General features: G+C 47.1%; 1 protein-coding gene across 2 annotated transcripts in view; it reads right to left on the bottom strand.

Annotated features, from left to right (window-relative positions):
• The window catches only part of CABP7 (calcium binding protein 7), a 51,081-nt gene that overhangs the window by 1,626 nt on the left and 26,334 nt on the right, over positions 1 to 23,121 (bottom strand). The window contains exons 2-5 of one of the 2 annotated variants that reach the window (XM_033136026.1): positions 11,108 to 11,251; positions 6,818 to 6,930; positions 6,674 to 6,742; positions 4,539 to 4,692 (exon numbers count right to left, since the gene is read on the bottom strand). In XM_033136026.1, the coding sequence (XP_032991917.1) occupies positions 4,539 to 4,692; positions 6,674 to 6,742; positions 6,818 to 6,930; positions 11,108 to 11,251 (480 nt within the window). The remainder of the gene's footprint in view (positions 1 to 4,538; positions 4,693 to 6,673; positions 6,743 to 6,817; positions 6,931 to 11,107; positions 11,252 to 23,121) is intronic. The other variant, XM_033136027.1, reaches the window with a different exon arrangement.

Raw genomic sequence — 23,121 nt, 5'->3', positions numbered from 1 at the left:
CCGGTCCACCGTCCCTCAGACCATGTGGGGGGCCGGACTATATTTTGGGGAAAAAATAAAGAACGAATTCCTATGCCCCACAGATAACCCAGAGATGCATTTTAAATAAAAGGACACATTCTACTCATGTAAAAACACACTGATTCCTGGAGTGTCCATGGGCCAGATTTAGAAGGCAATTGGGCCGGATCCAGCCCCCGGGCCTTAGGTTGCCTACCCCTGCTCTAGCCCTTGAAGGCCAGAAACTTCATGAGCATCAGTTCCTTTAGGTTTTACAAAATTTTATACATTTTAACTTTAACCATTTCAAACATTCTAGATTCAAAACAAAATTTGAAAAATTCCTTCCAGTAGCACCTTAGAGACCAACTAAGTTTGTTATTGGTATGAGCTTTCGTGTACATGCACACTTCTTCAGATACACTGAAACAGACCAGACCCTTAAATATAGTGAGACCCACCCTCTCGCTATATATAGGGGTCTGGTGACTTCTGTTTCAGTGTATCTGAAGAAGTGTGCATGCACACGAAAGCTCATACCATAGCAAACGTAAAACAAAACAAAAATTTCTTTCCAGTAGCACCTTAGAGACCAACTAAGTTTGTTCTTGGTATGAGCTTTCGTGTGCATGCACACTTCTTCAGAGACACTGAAATATAGTGAGACCCACCCTCTCACTATATATAGGGGTCTGGTGTCTTCTGTTTCAGTGTATCTGAAGAAGTGTGCATGCACACGAAAGCTCATACCAAGAACAAACTTAGTTGGTCTCTAAGGTGCTACTGGAAAGAAATTTTTATTTTGTTTTGACTATGGCAGACCAACGCGGCTACCCACCTGTAACCATAACAAACTTAGTTGTTATCTAAGGTGCTACTGGACAATTTTTTTATTTTATTTTTTATACATTTCAAACATTGAAATGAAAGGTTCATTTGAACCTTCGGACCTCCTTCCCTCCCTCCGTGGGTTTCTTATTTAAAATTAGATTTTCTGCATCTTTTACCATTATCTAACGGTTACATATCCATAGTTACCATTGTTAATTCCACATTACAAGTGTTATTACATCCCTGCTAATGATTTTAACTGTTTACAGTAGTCTTTTAAGTAAATTAGGAACGTACTCCAATCTTTTTTAAAAAAATACTTGATCTTCCTGGTTCTTCAGTTCCACTTAGACACCCTTACAGCATATATTAACATCGGAGCTGTTTGGGAGAATAAAAGACACAGGCCAGCAAAAACTGCTCAGCCCCTGGAAGCATGGATGCTGGCTTTCCAAACCATCGGACAATGGTAGTCAATAATGCCAACCTGAACAATTATTTCGGGGTCTTCCCCATGACTAGCAAAACCCAAATAGAATTAATGGGATAAATATTTAAGAACACGTTGTGCAAAAAATAACAAAAAATAAAAACATGTAAATATATGCATAATTTATACAGGTTGCTGCCTACAGCTTTTCTTGAAGCAGGGCTATGGCAGGCACCCATTGTCTGCACTTTCCAGAAACAGTTAAAGACATTTCCGTTCCAGCAAGCTTCCCCAGCAGGATAAATGGGTCTTTACCATGCATGTACTCTTGTTAGGGTTTCAGCCTAGTTTTACATTTATTTGTTGCTTTCGGTGTTTTAAACCGGTTTTTTATATTATCATATGTGCAAATTGCCTTGAGACAGCGGTTTAAAGGTAAGGGTAAAAGGACCCCTGACCGTTAAGTCCAGTCGCGGACGACTCTGGGGTTGCGGCGCTCATCTCGCTTTACTGGCCGAGGGAGCTGGCATACAGCTTCTGGATCATGCGGCCAGCATGACTAAGTCGCTTCTGGCGAACCAGAGCAGCGCACGAAAACTCCGTTTACCTTCCCGCCAGAGTGGTACCTATTTATCTACTTGCACTTTGACGTGCTTTTGAACTGCTAGGTGGGCAGGAGCTGGGACCGAGTAATTGGAGCTCACCCTGTCCCAGGGATTCGAACCGCCGACCTTCTGATCAGCAAGCCCTAGGCTCTGTGATTTAACCCACAGCGCCACCCGCATCCCAGACAGCAGTTTAGAAGGTAATTATTAAATTAATTGTAATAATGAGGATGGTGGTAACTTGGGGCAGTTGGAAAGGATTTAGAGCACCAAGTAAGAATGTTGGTTAGTTCAGCTCAGTGTTAGCTAGGTCAGGGGTGGGGAACCTGTGGCCTGCATGTGGCCCCAGGTCTGATTCCTTGCAGCCCAAGTTCTGATTTCACATGCGCGGCTGACGTTGTGTACACGCCCTGTGGTTTGCATGTGTGACATGAGCGTGCCCCGTGGCATGCGTGCACAGCCGCCTGGGAATTTTGAGGGGGCCTGGCTCTCTCCTTGATTTTTTTTTTTTTTTGGTGGGGCTCACACACACCCCGATGGCACACTTTGTGGTCAACCAGATATGGGAAACCCACATGTGGGACCCGAGTGCAAGACCAACTCTACTCTCCATTGCTTTCCTGCAACTGGTATTCAGAAGCTTTAAGAAGTTAAGAAAAGCCTACTGGATCAGGCCAATGACTCATCTAGTCCTATGTCCTGTTCTTAGGAAGATGCCCATGGGAAATCTTCAACCTGGAGCCCCTGACCTCCCTGCAATATCTGGGGATCTGTTTCCAGCGATATAGCCAACTTCTGAGACTTTCTCCTTCCTACAAACTGACTGCCAACCCCCTCCCCCCGCCGCCGCCCTGGGCTGGTGTGATTTGGCATGCAATGCCATTCTTCCTCCACCAGTCTCCCTGCAGCCACCATTGGCATTAGCATTCAAAGCAGCTCATAGCCTAAACAGAACAACCACTTCCCTAATTAAACAAAAGACGAGTGAGCAAGATCTAGGACAGGAACAGACAGGACTTGCTGATGTTGTGGCCTTGCCAGGGCCAGATCGACATGGGACATGAGGGACATTTTTCCCAGTCCTCAGTCCTTTTGGGACACTAAACAGCTAACCGCCTGCTCTGCACTGCCTTTTGGTTCCCAGGCACTGCAGTTTCTTAAGGAGAGTTAGATACTACAGCCTTTGTAGAAGACAACCCAAAAGTATGGTTCCCCTCTCCTCTTTGGGGTTGGCGGCTAGTGGGTGAATCATGCCCCTGAATAGGTAAGGGTGAAAAGGTAAAGAACCCCTGGACGGTTAAGTCCAGTCAAAGGCGACTCTGGGGTTGCAGCACTCATCTCGCTTTCAGGCCGAGGGAGCCGGCGTTTTTCCACAGACATTTTTCCGGGTCATGTGGCCAGCAGGACTAAATTGCTACTGGCTCAGAGAGGACCGTGATGAGTGCCAGAGCGCATGGAAACACTGTTTACCTTCCCGCCGCAGTGGTACCTATTTATCTACTTGCACTGGCGTGCTTTCGAACTGCTAGGTTGGCAGGAGCTGGGACAGAGCAACGGGATCTCACCCTGTCATGGGGATTCGAACTGCCGACCTTCCGATCAGCAAGCCCAAGAGGCTCAGTGGTTTAGACCACAGCACCACCCGCCGTCCCTTATGCCCCTGAATAGGTTAAGAGGAAAGGAATGCCTGAGGGATGGGTACCCCAATAGCTGGGAGAATGGGAATAGAGACTGACCATAGCTAGTGGGTTAAAAGTGAAGAACGTCAATGAAGGATGGTAGCTCAGTGGTAGAGCATCTGCTTTGCATGCAGAAGGTCTTAGGTTGAATTTCTGACAACTCCAGGCAGCCCTGGGCAAGAACCCTGCCTAAAACCCTGGAAAAGCTGCTACCAATCAGTGTAGACAATACTGAGCAAGCTGGACAAATGCCCTGACAAGGCAGCTCCCAATGTTCCTATGGTTGCCGAGCTAATTTGCCCCACTCAGTTTAACAGTGAGGGTCTCTAGGTGAGGAAGCTTCCTGAACCACTGAGTACCTGCTGGAGGGTCACTGTCTAGTTTGATTTATCCTGAGGGCAGTCTGGACTTTATGAACATTATGCATAAGATCTGGTTCTTTCGGTGTAGCAGGGCTAGGGAACATACCAGCCAGAGACCCTGTAGAACTGCTTCTTGCCCAGGTATATAGTACTGCAGGGGTAAAGAACCTGTGGCCCTCTGGACATTGCTGGACTACAGCTCCCACCATCCCTGACTGTTGGCTAAGCTAGGTAGGGATGATGGGAATTGGAGTCCAACAACTTCTCTAGGGCCAAAGGTTCCCCATCCCTCCTGGATCAGATCTAGGTGGATGGGGAGAGGTACTGAGGGGCAACCATGTGGCTCCCCAGAGTACTTTTAGTTCAGTTTAATGAACCCCTATCCTACCTACAGGGAGAAGCCGGAGATTATTGGCTCCTTCCCCATCACCTGATACCTTGGCTGGAAGGCATCTACCTAGATGCTCCTGCCTATGGGATTGAAGGGCATGTAGTTCCCTTTTATGGCCAGCTGGTAGAAGGGTAAGTACGGAGCTGATGTCCAACTCCCATGGCTCCCATGATTCCCATGGCTCCCAAATTGAAATCCCATGGCACCCAGTGATCCAAGTGCTGACAAAGATTTGCTTACTCTCCACATCAACCGGACACTCCTCTGCATTCCCCATGTGGCTTTCCTCCTCCGTCATGATGATGTTCTCGATGTCCTTCATGGAGAGGTGCTCGCAGAAAGTGTCGTACAGCAGCCGCTTCAGCTCGTCAACCGTCAGCTTCTGCATGTCGCACTACAGAGGTGGGAACAGTCGTCACAGGATGGTCACAGCTCCTGATTCCATTGCATGGAGCTTTGGTTGAGCCAGGGAGCACACACATATACACACGTACACCAGGGTTAGCCAATGTAGTGCCCTCCAGATGCTGTTGGACTACAATTCCCATCAGCCCTTGCCAGCATGACCAATGATTGGATATGATGGAAAATTGGGTTGTAACCAAGGCATGACTTCCGGTTCCATTTCAAACCACACGGGCAAAGGGAAATATGCTACCTGATGGCATTGTGATGTCAGGTGAATGACAGGTGGGTGGCTCTATCCACCTCTCAAAACAGCTCTGGGCAGGGGAGGTTGGGGGGCCGTTTTACCGGCTTCATCAACTATAGCCATTCCTGGACAGGGATAGCCTGACCACTGTAGCCCACGCATTGGTAACATTGAGGCTGGATTGCTGTAATGCACTCTGTGTGGGTCTGCAGAATGCAGTGGCCAGATGGCTGACAGGAGCTTCTGGTCAAAGAAATGAGACACTATTGCTAAAACAGCTGCACTGTCTGCCCATCTACTACCAAGCCAGGTTCAAGGTTGATTTACAAAGCCCTGAACAACTTAGCTCTAGGGTACCACAGGAATTGCCTGAACCCTTATGCCCCAGATCAATATCTGAGATCATCTGCAGGAGCACCGTTGGCCATTCCCTGACTTGCTGAGACTCGTTTGACTACAACAAGAAACTGAGCCTTTAATGTTACTGGGCCAGTCTTGTGGAACTCATTGCCAATAGATATTCAGCAGGCACATTCTATGCTGAAAACCTTACTATTGTGCCAGGCCTATGCAGGAAATTAAGAGTACATTTTTCCAAAACGGTTAATTGATGTCTGTTTTAACCTCTGTTATGGTTTTTATTGTATGGTTTTATTGCTGGAAACCGCTTTGATATGGATTTTTCTGACACAGAGGCATGTAAATATTTTCAAATAAATAAATAAATAAATAAATATCCATCCCACTGGCTGGAAATGGTGTTCCGTCTCTGACCAAGAGGAATGTGGTTCACGTGAAGAAACTACTGAGCCATTGTTAGGGCTTTGCATGAACAGGCTCAATGCTATGAATCTTAAAATAAAAGAGAGAAGCTCCTTAGTCAATGACTGGTGTTTGTAATTCTAGACCCAGGGATCTTTTAAAAGGAAGGTGGCAAGGCAATCAGAGACTGGCTGTGTGGCATATTTGCACAAATGAAGCTACTTGAAAACAGTGGAGGGAATAGAGTGTTTTGATATATTGATATGCTAAAAGTGATCCTATGGACGTTGCTTTAAAGACAGGGTGCCAAACCCAGCAGCAGGCTCCTTCTACTTGGTTTTGGACTACAATTCCCATCAGCCCCAAACCAGCACTGCTGTATGTTAGTAGGGTAGATAAGAACATGGTCATGCTGGCTGGGGCTGATGTGAGTTGTAGTCTGAAACATCTAGATGGCACCAGGTTGGGAAGGCTGTCCTAGGATTTCATATAGGCTACGGATAGGGAGGTTGTGGCCATCCAGATGTTGTTGGACTACAGCTCCCATCAGGCTCAGCCAGCATGGCTCAGTCAGGCATGATGGGAGCTGTAGTCCAGCAACATATTGTGGACCAGATCAGTAGTTTCAGTACCATGTCGAAGGCACAAGGCAGGCCAGTAGTTTCAGCACCATGGAGAGCTCTAAGCAAGATGCTTGCTCCAATGATGTATGAAATTTGACTGAAACCTGTTATGACTTCACCAACATTTCTCCCAGATTCCATCCCTACCTCAAGGCCATGCAGGCTGGAGCTGATGGGAGTTGTAGTCCAAAACACATGGATGGCACCAGGCTGAGGGGAGGCTGCCATAAAATGTAGAAATACCCTGCAGAATCCCCATTCCCTTCCTCTGCGAGATGGAAATTGAGCTGGGAAGCATGAAGGAGCATGACATAATTAAGGAAAATGGTGGTGCCTACCTCCTGGTGTGAACCAGCAGTTCCAGTCACCATGAAAAACGGGAAAATACGCATCTTCAGTACATATATCTGCAGTAAAATCAAGAAAGAGGGCCAAACCATCAGGTTTCAGGGGGTGGGGGGCGGGAATCGGTGTTTCCTTACCTTCCAAAACACAGTGTCAAAGTCAGTGCCGTGGAATTTTTCTGGGATGCCGGTTGTGGAAAGTTTGGGGCCAAGCAACGTCACAAACTCCTCAAAGTCCACCTGTCCATCGCCTGGAAATGACAGACACCAGCACAGGTGAAAATGAGGCAGCATCAGGTCCCCACGCCAGGTTAAAACCATATAAAAATACAATTTTAAAATCAGTAAAAACAATTCACAGGCAGGCAACTTCTTTGTGGAAGGCAATAATTGTTCTTAGCAATGCTTCATAGAAAACAACCAAATGCGCATACTAGTGTTAGAAGTATGTGTTCTTACTAGGGGTTACCCCCCCCCCCCACCACCACCTACGTGATGACAGTCTTACGTTTATATTTATATGGCAAGTTATTTCTAGCTTTTGTTTGTCTCTAAATAGTTTGAGAAGGGATATGTTTGCTTTTTAGCTTTGCCTCACACAGAATGTTTTCTGAAGTCCAAATGATACGTTGTGCTAGTTACATAGCTTCTCCTGTAAGGTTGCTTTAATTATTTAATTAAACAAACAAACAAACAAACAAACAAAAACAAACTGTTAAGGCGTTTCAAAGACATAAACACAGGGTCCATTTTTATGGGTCAGGGAAAGCTTGGGCTTGCTCTAGCGCCTTGATCATTTTGATTGCCCTTTTTCTGAACTCTCCACCCCACTTTTTTACCTATCTTCCAGGTGTGGCCACAGGATAGACTTGTACAACTGCATTATGATTCTGGCAGTTTAAAATAACAACAACAACAACAATTCTACGTCCCTCTCCTAATGAGCCCTAGCATGGAATTCACCTTCCCCCTCCACAACTGATAGACACACTGGGCCAACATTTTCATCAAGCTGTTTTCCACGACCCCTATATATCTCGTCCCTGGTCAGTCACCACCACTTCAGTTCCCATTAGTGCATGTGTTAGAAGAGATATAGATGCTAGCTGGACGCTCTGCTGCCGTGTGTATCACTTCGCACACTGCCTTTCACTGCCTTTGATCTTGCATCCCAGCTGCCTTGACAAACAGCCATTCCTTCTGATTGGACCTCCCTCCCCCTCCATTCCCTGCTGCCCCCAAAGAAACAGGCACAAAGGTTAAAAAGCCCATTAGGTAACCAGCTCACAGATTAAAATTCAGCAAGGAAGTCAATAACCTAGGAAATAGAGTTGGGCTGAAAACACCATCCCTCTGGGGATCTTCTATCTACCCTGGTGATCTGGTGAGTAGATCAGATGAGCTGGCATGGCCTCTGGATAATTATTGGGGAATGCCAGAGTTAATTATCTCCATTACAAGGACAGCTCTGTTCATCTGTCACTGCAACAAAGGCCGCCCAGAGGCAGCAGCAGAAAATGAAGGTATATTATTCTCCAGCTGATCAGCGTGGGAACACCGGAAACTGCCTTATACTGAGTCGGAGTATCGGTCCATCCAGCTCAGTATTGTCTACACTGACTGGCAGCTGCTCTCCAGGGGTTCAGGATGGAGTCTTTCCCAGAACTCCCTGGAGATGTCACAGATTGAAACTAGGACCTTCTACATGAAAAGCAGATACTCTACCACTGAGGTACCACCCTTCCCCTAGGAAACACCTCATCTTAGTGGAGAACAGCCGTACTCAGAGATGCCAAGGACTTTTGGCACGCAAAGGAGATGCTATGTTCCTTCACTGTATTGAGTCAGACAATTGATTCATTGACTGGCTGGTTCATTGGTTCATTGTCTACATTGACTCGCAGTGTTTCAAGCGTGGAGTATCCTCTCCTCCCCCGATAACCTCAGAGGCAAGAAGTACAATCTGTTCATATTTTATGGATTTTGTCCCCAGTCATCTGGTTGCAAGACAAAAGAACCATGTCTCCACGCATAGGAGACATTGGCTACTCTGAGTCCCCCCTCTTCCGTCTCCCACAACATCCTGGAAACCTATGGGAAGTCACAGGAGGCACATCCCTTCGCATTCTTTGTTCTTGAATGCAGAGGGACCGGCATTCTCTTGGACCAGGAGGGTCTCCCATACTCTCCAGGGAGGTCTCTGCTGTCTGCTGTCTAACTTCTCCCTCCTCCTCCACTATCTTGTAACTAGGCATTTCCTCTTTCAGCTGTACATCACCCCTGTCTCCCTCTCGTCCTGAAACTGCTGGAGACAGCCCCCCCAAAAAACTTCCCCTCCCCCTCGCCCGGGGCTCGCCCACCACTGGCACGCAACTCCAAGCATGCATGTGCAGCATGCGTCCGACGCATGCATCGTACACACGCTGTGCATGCGTGCTGGGAGCGAAACCACGCCCCCAGGTGCTTCTGGGTTTGCCACCCCGGGTAGCCAGGCGGCTTCCTCCGCCCCTGGCCAAACTGGCAGCCTGTGTGTGTGAGAGAAAAACAATTTCCTGGGCAAGCCCCCTTGGCACACAGGAGTTGCCAGCCGGGGTATCACTACTGAGCTGGATAATATCCCTGTGCAGACACCTGTTCCGCAAATCCACTTTGCCATCATGGCTTTCCTCTGCATGTACCTGTAATTGTCTGCTAGTAAAAGAGGGAGATAGAAAGCTGTATTCTACTGAGTTAGACCTTGGTCCATGTAGCTCAATATCATCTACACTGACCGGCAGCATGTCTCCAGGATTTCAGGCACTGGTCTCTCCCAGGTTCACCTGGAAATGCCAAGAATTGAACCTGGAACCTCTGGCATGCAAGGCAGATGGTCTACTGACTGAGCTAAAGTTAGTAATATAGGAAGCTGCCTTATATTGAGTCAGACCACTGGTCCATGTACTTCAGTATCACCTGAGCTGACCGACAGCAGCTCTCCAGGGTTTCCTAGCCCTACCCTGAGATGTCAGGGATTGAACTGGAGACCATTTGCATGCAATGCATGTGCTGTGCCAAAGGAAGCTAACTTATACTGAGTCAGACCACTTGTCTACCCAGCTCAGTATTATCTACACTGACCATCCGTGGCTCCCCAGGTTGTCAGCCAAGGGACTTTCCCAGCACTACCTTGAAATGCTGGAGATTGAACCTGGGACCTTTTGCATGCAAGCTAGATGCTCTACCACGGAGCTACAATTAGGAATGTAGCAAGCTGCCTTAAACTGAGTCACACCATTAGTTCATCTAGCAGCAACTCTCCAGGGTTTCAGACTGAGGATATGCCTGGCCCTACCTCAAGATGCCAGGGATTGAACCTGAGATCTTGTGCATGTAAAACAGAAGCTCTACCATTCAGCTATGGCCTTTCCCCTAATTAAGCAGTCTTCCCCAAGCTGGAGCCCTCTAGCTATTTTGGACTACAACTCCCAGCAGCTTCAGGTGGTGCAAGTGGGGAAATTGTGCCTCTTTCTGCAGCCTTCTAAAACAGTAGCTAATGGGGGCCCATCACAAAAGGTAGACAAGCAAAAGAAGGGATAGAATTCAGCTGCTCCATGGGTGCCCCTTGCCCATATGAATGGGCCCTTCCTGAATCTGTGGGCCATGGACCCCAGTCCAGTTGGCTTACTCTCTGGAGCCATCCAAGTAGGGTCAGTTTTGCCACCTTTAATATCAATCCCTTCCATGGAAGGCAGCCCTGAGATAAGAGCAATTCTGAGTGCTGGCAAATTCACAGCTTGAATTTTATGGAGCTGTCAACCTTTTTTTTTTTTTACAACTCTGAGATGAGACTCTTTTCTGAAAGACAAATATTCCCTTTAGCTGGGGGACATCAAATCTGTAATAGCTCTGGCAATGGTCACATTAGAGGCACATCAGCCAGGGATGCTCATGAAGTTCAGTGCGGGAGGGAAGGCAGCCTGGATGAGCAAGCTAGAAGCAGAAGGGGGAAAGGTGTGGGGTGAAGGTGGGATAAAGAGTATCAAGATTGAGCACCCTCCCCCAAACATGTTGCCTCTCTATTCCCCATATCCATGCCTAATAGCACCAGGGAGAAGGCACAGGGATTTGACAAACGAGTACAAGGCTGGCCAGTAGTTTCAGCACCACGGAGAGCTCTAAGTGAGCTACTTGCTCCTAGAGTGCCTGGGACTTGACTGAAGCCTTTTATGCCTTCAGGGACAGATCACTCATCTCAAATGCTATTTCTTTCTCCAGGAGTGGGAGTCTTTGCTGGCTCGTCCACAACATCTGGAGGACACCAGATTGGGGGAAGGCTAGTCAGGGAGGAGAGCACACAGAAGAAACAGGGAGTTTGATTCAAAAGAGAAGAGCAACAAAAGGGGGGAGAAGCATCCAAAACTTTTCCCACCCCCCTCCAAAAAGTCTTACCATCCATGTCTAGTCTCTGGATGATGACTTCCAGTTCCACCTCATTGGGCATGTAGCCAAGGGACCTCATTGCTGTGCCCAGTTCCTGCTTGGAGATGAAACCATTGCCGTCCCGGTCAAAAACTTTGAATGCCTCACGGATCTCTGTAGGGAGAGGGGAGAGGTTGTTATTTAGGCTACTAGGGTTTGTGACTAGGCCTTGCGGATAGGTATATTTGTCAATTTTGGTTTCTCATTTTTCCCCATTTTTAAGTTTAGTTCTCCTCATTTCCACATCAGGCTGCAAATTTTTCAGAAACAAGTCCACATGAAAATTCACTGTCATTTTAGTGTGAATTTCTCTTGACATGCATATTTGTATGCAATTTTTCTTAGCGTACACAGTTTTGCAAAGCAGAATGCATATTTGTGTGTGTGTGTGTGTATTTACAAATGCATACATTTTTATGCACACTTTCCCCCAGAATATGCAGTTTTGTACACATTACTTGGTTGAACACAATGCTACATTTCAACATTCGGCAAAGTGCACATTTCAAAGGTCTAGTACTGTTTGGGAAAGTTAGGAGGTTTGCCTTTTACTATGAATGGAATTGAATCTCACGTCCATCCATACCAGAGAATATAAGAATATAAGAGGAGCTTGTTGGATCAGGCCAGTGGCTCATCTAGTTCAACATGCTGTTCTCAGAACATCCAGGGCATGAGAACAGGGCTGCTCCTGACACAACTCCTTTTAGAGGTCTTGGTCTGGATCCTTCCAATCTTCAGCTTCACTGGATGTCCCTGAGTTCTAGTGTTATGAACGAGGGATAAAACCTTTTCTCTATCTACTTTCTCCACGCTACACATAATTTTACAAACTTCTACGATGCCACCTCTCTAAACTAAAACCCCTAAACGGCTATGGTGTTATTCAACCATATTTTGATCTGCTCTGAACCCCCATGAATCCAGCAGGCTGGATCTCGAATGCTTATAACATTTTAGAACAGCTACCTGGTTCCATGCAAAGGGTGGCATGATCTCCACTTGTTTTTTGTCCTTACTAGAACTGCACCAGCCTGTACTGCTTCCAGAAGCCACCAGCCAGCCAGATATCTCTGGTGGGAGATGAACAGGGTGAAAGGGTAACAGCCACCCCTCTCTTGTCTTCCTCAGCACCTTGTAAACCTCTCTTGAAATTTATGGGCAGTAAAACGCCTTGCTTTCAGATTCATTCCAGGAAATTGGCAAGGAGATCAAGTTAGATGTCAGAAAACAAAGCCAGTCCCTCCTTGCTTAAGCTACCATTTAATTACACACACGAAAAAAATCCCATCCAGGCAAGGTGGCAATTTATTATTTATGTGTGGATTTATGGGCTCCTAACCCTCTGTGGCCTTGAGGGTGCATTTGGAAATCCAAAACTGTCATAGGGACACACACAGACGTTTCACAGGAGAAAACCCAGTGAGGCACAGAATCCCCCCTCTTCCGAAACAGACAAAACACTTAGGTTGCTTCTAGATGACTTGTTCATTGAGCATTCATTCTGATTTGTTTGGAGGGAAATTAGACAACATCTGCTATTTATTGAACATGTATTCTGATTTGCTTGAAGCGGCAGGCTCGTGAAGGTTGAGGCTATCAGTGGCTAATTATCATGATGCCTCTACAGTCAGAGGCAGGGATACTTCTGAAAATTAGTTGCTGGAAGTCGCAGGAGGGGAGAGGGCTGTTGTGCTCTGGTCTCACTTGAGAGTTTTGCACAGGCATCTGGCTGGCCATTGTAAGAACAGGATGCTGGACTAGATGGGATGCTGGCCTGATCCAGCAGGGGAATAATAATAATAATAACCCATCCATCACCCTCAGGTCCCAGGGTGGGTTACAACAATGGAAACAAACATTAATATTAACATACAATATTATAAACAGTTGAAAACAACTAATTTCTCTCTCTGTGTGTCTGTCTTTTATTTATTTTCTTAAGTTACATAACAAGCATCTACAATTTAACAAAAGACGAAAAGACGTTATGAAATCTACCCCGTAACAAGCTGAACAAAATCAGAAGCGAAAACACCAAGAAGCTTCTATGCACCCACAAAGAAGTTCATATAAATGCAGAGATAGCTTATTTAAATTAATAAAAAAGTGAGAACAAACATTTAACAGATCCATATTCTGGAGTACACCCTAGGGACTTTCTGTTTGCTGTCTGAAGTATTTGTATAAGCAATAAATGATAAAACTCCACTGCTTCCTCGCAAACCAATCTCTGTGTTTATTTCCTCTAGCTATTCTTAGTTTACATGTGATTTTATCTGCTGAAACCTTTCATACCATGCTGTTAAATTAGCACCTTAATGGTCTTTCCAAAATGGTGCAATAGTCATATGTGCATGTTCTAATAAGTATCCTATCGTGGTTTATCTCTCAAGTCCATATTATCATCTGTAAATAAATTTAACAGAGCAAGTTCTGCGGTCGTCCTGACATATTGTTGAGCAATTTTATCAGTTTCATTTAAAACCTGATCCCAGAACACAAATACATTGACACTTGTCCACTACATATGTTTAGAGTTACCACTTACGATCTCATGCCTCACTTCCCGGCTGCTTTGTCACAAAAAATGGTCTGATATTTTGGGGAAGTGGGTTTGTTGCACAAGAGTTCTGAATCCACTTTGACTGAGTGGCCTGAATTTGCTTGCAAGTGACAGAAAACCTGCTTGAGAATAGCAGCACTCTGCATGCGCACCAGTGTACACATAGAGTAGACTTGGGTGTTTTACTGGTCAGGTGTATAGCTCCAAAGGATGCGGGGGTGGGTGGGCTTCCTTTGCCAGTCGGGAAGCTGTTTCCGCATCCTGCATCAGAGGGTCAATACAGTGGGAGGAAGGAGGGGTGTAGGAAGGGGGGCGGTGGGGGCGGGGCACCCCGGGTGCCCTCACTGAGGGGGCTGACATTCGGTGTGCCACGACTCCCAAGCCTACCCCGAGCCATCAGGCTAAGGGGGGAGCTGACCCCTTTGCTGATGGCATTCCCCCTCCCCCCTTCATTCTGACAACTTGGGGGAGGCTTGGGAGTTGCAGGGGGGCGGTGCGCTGAATGTCTGCCATGGCCGGCTTGCTCCACCGCCATGAACGGCTTGCTCCTCCCCATGTGTGGCTCGCTACACCCCATGGGCTGCCCGCTCCGCCCCTGGCTTCAGGGCGTGCATGCCGCTCTGGGCACCCAAGCAGCTATCCTGCAACTGGGAGGGCACCCTCTGTGCCACACGCCCCTTGGGAGCGTGCCTGCTCTGGGCAGTGCGGGCATATGCTCTGGCGCTGGGAGGAGGTGGGAATGGAGGGGAGAAAGAAGAAGAAGAAGAAGAGTTTGGATTTGATATCCTGCTTTATCACTACCCGAAGGAGTCTCAAAGCGGCTAACATTCTCCTTTCCCTTCCTCCCCAACAACAAACACTCTGTGAGGTGAGTGGGGCTGAGAGACTTCAGAGAAGTGTGACTAGCCCAAGGTCACCCAGCAGCTGCATGTGGAGGAGAGGAGACGCGAACCCGGTTCTCCAGATTACGAGTCTACCGCTCTTAACCACTGCACCACACTGGGGCAGCTCCTTCAAACAATTAGATGACTATCAGGGAGTTGGCATTCTTAGGCATTTGTCAAGGCCCACAGCCTGCGGTTGGGCTGCACCCAGAACACACACATGTGTCCACATCCTGAACTAAAAATAAATAAATACCCATTTCACATAAGAAGAGCCTTGCTGGATCAGGCCAATGACCCATCTAGTCCAGTATCCTGTTCTCACCAGATGCCCATGGAAAGCCTGTAAGCAGGATTCGAACACAAGAGCCCTCTCCCCTCCTGCAGTTTCCAGCAGCTGGTATTTAGAAGCATAGTAACTGTATCCGACTATGGAGGCAGAGCACAGCTGTCATGACTAGCAGCCATTGACATCCCTCTCCTCCATGAATTTGTCCAATCCTCTCTTAAAGCCATCCAAGCTGGTGGTCATCACTGCCTCCTGTTGTGGGGGGGGGGGAGCAACTCTACAGTTTAATTCCATGTGAAGAAGCTCTTTCTTTTATCTGTCCAGAGTCTCTCGACATTCAAGCTGCACTGGATGTCTGCCAGCTCTAGTGTTATGAGAGAGGGAGGAAAACGTTTCTCCGTCCACTTCCTCCATGCTGCGCATCATTTTGTACATTTCTATCATATCACCTCTCGCTCTCTTTTTCTCTACTCTCCCTAATGCTGCAATCTCTCCTCATAGTGGAGTCTCCCCACCCTCTTGATCATTTTAGTTGCCTTGTTTTGAACCTGTCAACACTCTACAATATCTTTTTTGGGGTGAGACAGCCTGAACTGTACACAGTATTCCAAATGCAGTCGCACCATAGGTTATATGTGGACACCTGGACAGCTGCAAGCCAGTTTTGAAGCTGGATATTCTTTTAGAACACTTAACTATTTTCCTGACTGCTCACAGGATCTTTGATGACTTGAATTGACACCCCATGGTGCTTGGAACTTGACTGCATTTGATAGCTGCTGCTGATACCCTAATGCCATTTTATATATATATATATATATATATATATATATATATATATATATATATATATATATATATATAATGAAGGAGGGCACAAGAAGAAGGGGACGACAGAGGATGAGATGGTTGGACAGTGTTCTCGAAGCGACTGGCATGAGTTTGGCCAAACTGCAGGAGGCAGTGGAGGATAGGCGCGCCTGGTGTGCTCTGGTCCATGGGGTCACGACTGAACAATAACAATCTCTCTCTCTCTCTCTCTCTCTCTCTCTCTCTCTCTCTCTATATATATATATATATATATATATATATATATACTGGCATTAGGGTATCAGCAGCTTAATTTTCCCTGTCTAGCAATGCCCAGAAACTATACACAGACAAGCAAACACACACACACACACACACACACACACACACACACGGAAAACACTTTCAGTCCACAGTAAATAAAACACAGACAAGGAACAGGCGATAGATTGGGCAAGGCTGCTTGAGAGACTTTAAGGGCTGTACTTGAAGAATCTTCCCTTGTGTGAAGGCATCTTGCACCAGCTCCTTAAGACCCTGGGCACGTGGGCAGCACAGCACCATGGCATGCCCACTGCACACAGATCCACTATAACTCCTCTCAATTACTGTTCCCATAAACATAAATGTCGATAAGAAAAATTGTACCTGGCTCCTGGTGTGTATCCACCCCCCCCCCCCCCCCGCTTTTAACACCAACCAACATACACCGCAAGGTCCTTGAGTTAACTTTTTCAAACCTGGACAGCTGCAAGCCAGTTTTGATGCTGGATATTCTTTCAGAACACTTAAACTATTTTTCTGACTGTTCACAGGATCTTTGATGACTCGAATTGACACCCCATGGTGCTCGGAACTTGACTGCATTTGATAGCTCTATGTAATGAGATCTTGCACTGGACCATTTGCGGGTTGGTAGGCAATTGCAGTTAAGTCCTTGATAGAATCTGACAGTGGACATACCGTCCTATTAGCTGCTTGGCAGTGCTTGATAGCTGTCAGCTTGTGTGACGGCCTGCATGATGTCTCCATAAACAATCAAGAGGTGACCGCATGTCGAACACCGCAGTCATAGACTCACAGAACCATAGAGTTGGAAGGGACCATGAGGGTCATCTAAGTCCATCCCTCTGCAATGCAGGAATCTTTTGCCCAATGTGGGGCCCGAACCCATGACCCTGTGATTATGAGTCTCATGCTCTTCCGACTGAGCTATCCTACATATGTCTGCCTAAGTGCATCAGAAAAGCCCTGCTGGATCAGGCCAATGGTCCCGCTAAGCCAGATGGGTGGGGTATTAATAATAATAATAATAATAATAATAATAATAATAATAATCCAGCATCTTGTTCTCTCAGTAGCCAACAAGATCCCTTGGCAAAACCCTCAAGTAGCCTTATGACATTCCATATCCCAAGTTAACACTTCACATTAAATCTTAAAATATCATCGCTCAGTGGAAGTCCATTTCAACAGTGGAGGCTGGTCTGTTAGGGTGAAAGAGGCACTGACCCACCATCTTTAGTCTGCTCCCAGTCAGCCCCACCTCCCAGCCTTCTTTCTTACAACTTGTCCGCGGGTGGCCCTGCCTGTCACCTCCCTCCTCCTTAGTCTTAGTGTTGCAGCAGAGGAGGATGAGGGCAAAACTAAATTAGTTGGCTTTGCGTGTCACGGACTGTGGCGCCACCTGCTGTTCAGCTCCCTGCCTCCCACCCTATCAATCTCAATGCGCACCACTCGCCACTATCTCATTTCAGTGGTGCGCATGCAAATAAGGGATGCTCCGAGAGCATTTAACAAACCCTGCATAAAGTGATGAAGGAGGTCAAGGTAGGAGGTGAATCTCTTGCGTCCTCCCCATCCCGGGGCTTGAATTACATAACACCCTTCCTGCTATTCCACCATTTCTATTGCTGAAGAAAGACCTTTTTAAATGTTTCGAACAGAGCAAAGATAAATGGAAAGGAGAAGAAGTATAAATCAGTGTAGAAATTGGGCATTTGAACTAAATAGGAACATTAAACCTGAAACCGAAGTGTCACAGTGTGTGTGTGTGTCCCCCAATTTCCTTTGCTCTCGGAAATGAATTCTTGGTTGGCAAGTTATGGCTGTTGTTCAGCAGCTGCTGCAGTGAGGATGTTTTCCAGGAGGCTGAGGGCTCCGTGTGAACCCCTTTAGCTCGGGAGAGGTGAAATGGGCAAATGGAGAATTCATGAATACTGCTTCTGGCCTTTTTGGAGCACTCTGTGTAAAAAAAAGAAGAAGGGGCCAGTTCTTGAGACAGCAAAACATAGGGAGCTGCCTTGTCCACTTAGCTCAGTGCTGCTGACACTGGCTGGCAGCTGCCCTCCAGTGTCGCAGGTAGCCCAACCTGGAGATGCCAGGTACTGAAACTGGAACCTCCTGCTTGCAAGGCAGATGCTCTGCCAACGAGCTATTGCCCTCCTCTTTTTACTAATAAGTAAATAACAGAGCTGCCTAAACACTTTTGGGTGGTTTGAAGCAAGTGGAGAGAGAGACAGCTCAACCACTGAGCTTCGGTCCTTCCCTTAAAATAAAGTAAGGTTCTAATCTTCAGTATTCAGAATAAAGGGATGATTTCAATAAGAATGTAGGAAGTTGCCTTATTCTTAGCTTTCTGGGGCTGATAGGAGTTGTAACACCCAGAGGGCACCACATTGCCAAAGGCTGGCTTATTGGATGAAAAACCTTTAGGCTGATGAATAGCATTCATTAATATAACTACCTACAAACCTTAGATGAGGCTTTCTTCTGCGTCTCTTCTTGCAGATATTAATATTGTTGCAGTTTGAAGCATCTGGAAGCATAAGAACTGACTCCTTTTGGAATAAATCATTGCCCAGACCCATAAAAATATTATTTAAACTTTTACTGGCAGAACTCATTAAAATGAAACAAAATACATCAAATGTTATGACCAAAATATGCATACAATGTCTTGTGCTGTCCAGCACAGGCTCAGCATCTTAGAAAATATGAAATAACAATAAAAGCAAAGGTCTCTCTCTCCACAGCCAAAACAGCCAAACAATTCCAGTCACCAGTCTGTTTACTGGTGAGCTTCAGGAGAGCTTCATTTTACATCTTCACTTCACTGAGTTTGGAAGACAAAGACTCAAAGGCAACTCCCTTCAAAATGGAGATTTGCAACCCAATACGCAGGTGGCGCTGTGGTCTAAACCACAGAGCCTAGGGCTTGCCGATCAGAAGGTCGGTGGTTCGAATCCCCGCGATGGGGTGAGCTCCCGTTGCTTGGTCCCTGCTCCTGCCAACCTAGCAGTTCGAAAGCACGTCAAGTAGATAAATAGGTACCACTCCAGCGGGAAGGTAAACGGCATTTCCGTGCGCTGCTCTAGTTCTTCAGAAGCGGCTTAGTCATGCTAGACACATGACCCGGAAGCTGTACGCCGGCTCCCTCAGCCAATAAAGCGAGATGAGTGCTGCAACCCCAGAGTCGTCCGCAACTGGACCTAAAGGTCAGAGGTCCCTTTACCTTTAACTCTCACATGATCTAAGGTTACAACACTCAAATGTTAGCTACCAGAGAGACAACCATCAGTTAATTAATCATTAACTTAGCAAGTGTGCAAAGTGCTCTCCTTGTTTTCAATATAGCCTCATGGTGGAACCCCATGTTAAATATTCTGTGATATACCTTTAGCTAAGGCTGCAATATTTCAAACAGTGAAAATCCGGACAGAAAATTTGTTGAGGTTTTTTGAGCCTTTTTTTTGGGGGGGGGGGGTTTGGCGGCTAAGTTGTTGACCTTTTTTTTAAAGAACACAACAACAACAACAACAAATCTTTATTATGGCCGTAGACCAGCATAAGAAGGGAGGGGCTTTTTAAAAAGCTTTTGGGCTATTTTTTATGGGAAATTGGCAAAAAATTTGACACGGCTGACATGGGCTGCCACACAATCAGGATTTCCCCAGGCATTCTTGCTGATTTCTGCCCAGACCCTGTATTCTGGATATGCCCAGGAAATTCTGGACTTGTGCTAACCATTAATTAAGCCATTCTTCATTTCTGTGTCAATTAAACCATTACATGTAACACCTCTCACCCAGGAAGGAATACCTCTTCTGAGGCTTGCCTGCTGGGATACATACCTATATAATCTATAACAGTGGTGAGAGAATTCTCTCAGCCAGGGAGCCTCATTCCCTTCCAGGTGACCTTCTAAGCGCCATGTGCCAATGGTGGGCGGGGCTAGAGGCAAAAGTGGGCGGAGCAACTTTTGTATGGTAGGGTAGTTCCTACACTAACTCACACATGCCCTGCTCTTTCCTCCACCCCAGCTATAAGGAGGCTTTATCAGAGTTCAAAGGGACATCGCAGCCAAGCAAAACCAACTGAGGTGTGGAGCAGGACCAGCGAGGGGTGTGTCGTGGGAAGATGGGTGTTTGGCTTGGGGAGAGTCCCAAGGGGCAGATAGAGAGGCTTGAGGGGGGGGTGGCTGCATGTGGACTTCTGGCCTGAGATTCCCCCTCCCTCTGATCTAAAATCGAAGAAAGAGCCCTTTTCGTCATTCTCCGGGGCCGTTGTCCTATTTGCATGCATATTTAATCAACCGGTTAATCCACTGAAAACCATGCAATTAATCCGCAAAGATGCCTTTCGCCTAATTGCTTTTAAAGATGTGGTTTTGACTATATTTATAGCGCAGTTTGGAAAACTTCCTTCCATTCGGCTCCGTTCCCCATCCTGACTTTGACAAGCCCAAGCTAACTATGACAAAGGCTTAACATCTGTCGTTCTCTGTGTGCTGGCATCTTGTCTGTGACAAAAGGGAAATTAGCCAGAGAGAGAGAGAGCGAAGGATCCATTTCCAAGCCATTATTCCCGAAGCCAACAAGGTTGTAGGGTGGTCCTGCCCACATTCTGCAGGAAGCAAGATACAGCCTCCGTTTCCAGCCAAGGCAAGAGAGGGGGGGAGAGAGAGAGAGAGAGGAAAAGGAAAAGGAGTAGGGGAAAGAAAAGAAGGTTTTCATAACCACACGGTTCGATTGATGTGTCTCATTTCAGTGCCTGGTTTGAATATTAAACAGAGAACCACCTCGAAAAGTCTTGGAAAGAGGGGAAGCTACGAGCAATTAAACATCATGGGTGATAAAGTACAAATATTGCCAAAGAATATTTGATTGGTGGTTTGGTAAATTAGGGTTGTGAAATTAATAGACGGAGCGAATCCGGAGGCACATAATAACCGTTCGGCATTTAGGCAAGTGTTTTACACAGGCAAGCGTTTCATGGGACCTGCATGGTGAAATTAATTTCACTTGGCTGGGGTGGGTGAGCACACAGTGGGGGCTGGTTGCAGGGGTTGGGAGCCCCCAGGGCGGAGGGTGTGGGGAGGGAGATTTGGCTGCTGAGTTGAAAAGCAGGTACTGGGAGGGGGGGCAGGTCTGCAGGAAGAATGAGAAGATCCTGTAGAGCAGGTGACGGGGGAACCATTAGCCCTCCAGATGCTGCTGGGTGGACTACAACTCCCATCAGCCCCAGCAAGCACGGATGATAGCCAGTTAAGCTATGGAACTCACTCCTGCAGGAAGCACTGATGGCCAGCAACTTGGATGGCTTTAAAAGAGGACTGTGCTCTTCCTCTATGGTCAGAGGCAGGAATGCTTCTGAGGACCAGTTGCTGGAAGCCGCAGGAGAGGAGAAAGTTCTTGTGCCCAGATCCTGCTTGAGAGTTTCCCTTTGGAAACTGGCCACCGGATGCTGGACTTGATGGACCTGATCCAAAAGGCTCTTCTTACACAGTTCAGAAGCATCCTGAGGGCCAAAGGATCCCCGCATCTGGTGGAAGGCCATAGATCAAGGGTGGGAGAACTCTGATCAGACTTCTCCATTTTCCCTTTGTAGCAATTTTGGCCAAATGGCCTTCCCTACATGTGCCGTCATATATGATATCAGGTGTGGGCCAGATAAAGATTCAGCTGGGCCAGTAGGGGATTCCAGGCACTGCTGATCAACTGATCAGCAACAACAAGCAGCTGATCGCCAACGCAGGCAAAACAGGACACTTGATGCCATCAAGATGGACAGAGGGCAGGCCTTATGCATTGTCCTTCTATCTTGTATCTTCAAGGAAAGACTCGGGGCTTTTCGAATGTCAGCTGAAAAGCTTGGAAGCGGAAGCTGGACTTGTTCATTCATCTAGCTCATTATTGTCTACACTGACAGGCAGAGGCTCTCATGTGTTCCAGAATGGGAGACATTCCCATCCTTACTTGGAGAAGTCAAGGATTGAATCTGGTACCTTCTGCAGGCAAAGCAGATGTTGGACCACCGAGCTATACCACATCAGACCGTTACTCCATCCAGCTTAGTCTTCTCAACAATGAATGGCTGGCAGAGTCTGTGCAGGGATTCAGGTAGAGGTCTCTACTAAGCCCTACCTGGAGACGTCAAGGACTGAATCTGCATGCAAAGAGGATGCTCTTCCATTGAGCTACACCCCTTTACTATACTGAGTTGCACCCATCTAGCTTAGTATTGTCAGCACTGACAATGTTCTCCAGGGATTCAGGCAAGAGACATTTCTGGTTCTACCTGGAGATGCAGGGGCTTGGACTGGGGATCTTCTCCATGAGGCAAAAATGCCCTGCCACTCAGCTATGGCCCTTCCAAGTTCAGGGAAGAGGCTTGCAATACCCTTGAGAGTAACAGGCTCCCCCTTCCCTGCCCTCCATGCCAACAGCCCTTTGTGAAGCTGGATAAGTGAGTTAAAAGCAAGCAAGCAAAGGTGCCGTTATGCAAGGACATGCATCGTACACGGGGCACCTTCAGTCCTGTTCAAGAGTCTGCTGGTGCAGGGGAGGCAGGTGGCACTGAGCAGACTGTGAAGCCAGGCGGGGAGAGAGGACAATGGTGGAATTAATGAGGAGATCGATGTGGGGGCTGGAGCACTGCCAGCCTCTGAGATGTGCACCACAGCCTGCGTCAGTGTCCAAGTCCGTGGGACTCGCTCAGAGAACCTTGTGTAGGAAAACACTTCCCTGTCCCTGCTTCATAGGTACTTGGAACTGGGCCCAGAAACAAACGGGCAGCCTGTGATTATTAACCAAAACTTTGCAGTTCTCTGCACAGTGGCGTGAACCCCGGACACAACTAGCAGTTGCATTTGCCCCCAGAACACTGTGAGCATCCTAGGACTAGCTCTGGAAGGTGTCTAGGATGGGCATTTGCCCCAACGAGGGTCCACCCCAGCCCTGGCAGTGCCACTCCTTCCCTTCCAGTTGCCACAGAGTATCCAAGACGATCTGATGCAGCCTGAGCGAATTCTCAGCTTGCATGTCTCACCCTCTTGCAGGTTGGGGGTGTCCATTGAAGGTGCCATTTCCACGGGACCCCAAAATTATGGAACCAGTCCCATAAATGTGCATGCACAGATGCCATGCTGGCTGGG

This window comes from Lacerta agilis, chromosome 17 (assembly GCF_009819535.1).
Source record: "Lacerta agilis isolate rLacAgi1 chromosome 17, rLacAgi1.pri, whole genome shotgun sequence".
Taxonomy (NCBI): Eukaryota; Metazoa; Chordata; class Lepidosauria; order Squamata; family Lacertidae; genus Lacerta; species Lacerta agilis.
This window is presented reverse-complemented; position numbering and strand designations above follow the sequence as displayed.